Source organism: Penaeus monodon, chromosome 20 (genome assembly GCF_015228065.2).
Source record: "Penaeus monodon isolate SGIC_2016 chromosome 20, NSTDA_Pmon_1, whole genome shotgun sequence".
Lineage (NCBI taxonomy): Eukaryota > Metazoa > Arthropoda > Malacostraca > Decapoda > Penaeidae > Penaeus > Penaeus monodon.
The window spans coordinates 28642144-28642497 of record NC_051405.1 but is presented as its reverse complement, the minus strand read 5'-3'; the positions used below and the strand labels follow the sequence as shown (position 1 = coordinate 28642497).

Sequence of the window (354 nt, the reverse complement as noted above, 5' to 3'; positions counted from 1 at the left end):
TTTGGTTTGAACCGGTCGAGGACGGTAGGCTGTTCCTTCTGCTCCTTGTTCTGCTTGTCCTTGAAATAATCCTTCCCCAGCCCCGCCTCTGCCTGCTGCCTGAGTGCCGTCTTCAGGTACCCGCGCTGGGCGTCCTCTCGGATCTTCTGCTTGCGCTTGAACATGGTGGCTGACCCGCTCTTGCCCTTCATGCGGTACCGTGGCGTTGGGTCGATCTTTGGGGCTCGAACGTGCAGCAGGGTCTTCTTGGCTTCTATCCTCTCTTGCAGCGTTGGTGTGTCGACCTGCATTTGGCGGAGAGAAAAAATGTTGGGTTTCAAAATATGGGGAGGAGGATATGATGGTTAGGCGATG

At 55.6% G+C, this 354-nt stretch overlaps 1 protein-coding gene across 1 annotated transcript in view; it reads right to left on the bottom strand.

Moving 5' to 3' along the window:
- Nucleotides 1-354, bottom strand: part of LOC119585741 (WD repeat-containing protein 46-like) — a gene marked incomplete at its 3' end in the record, with an annotated part of 12997 nt that continues 12643 nt past the window's right edge. Inside the window, 1 exon segment of the mRNA XM_037934436.1 lies at nt 1-284. Coding sequence (XP_037790364.1) covers nt 1-284 — 284 coding nt within the window.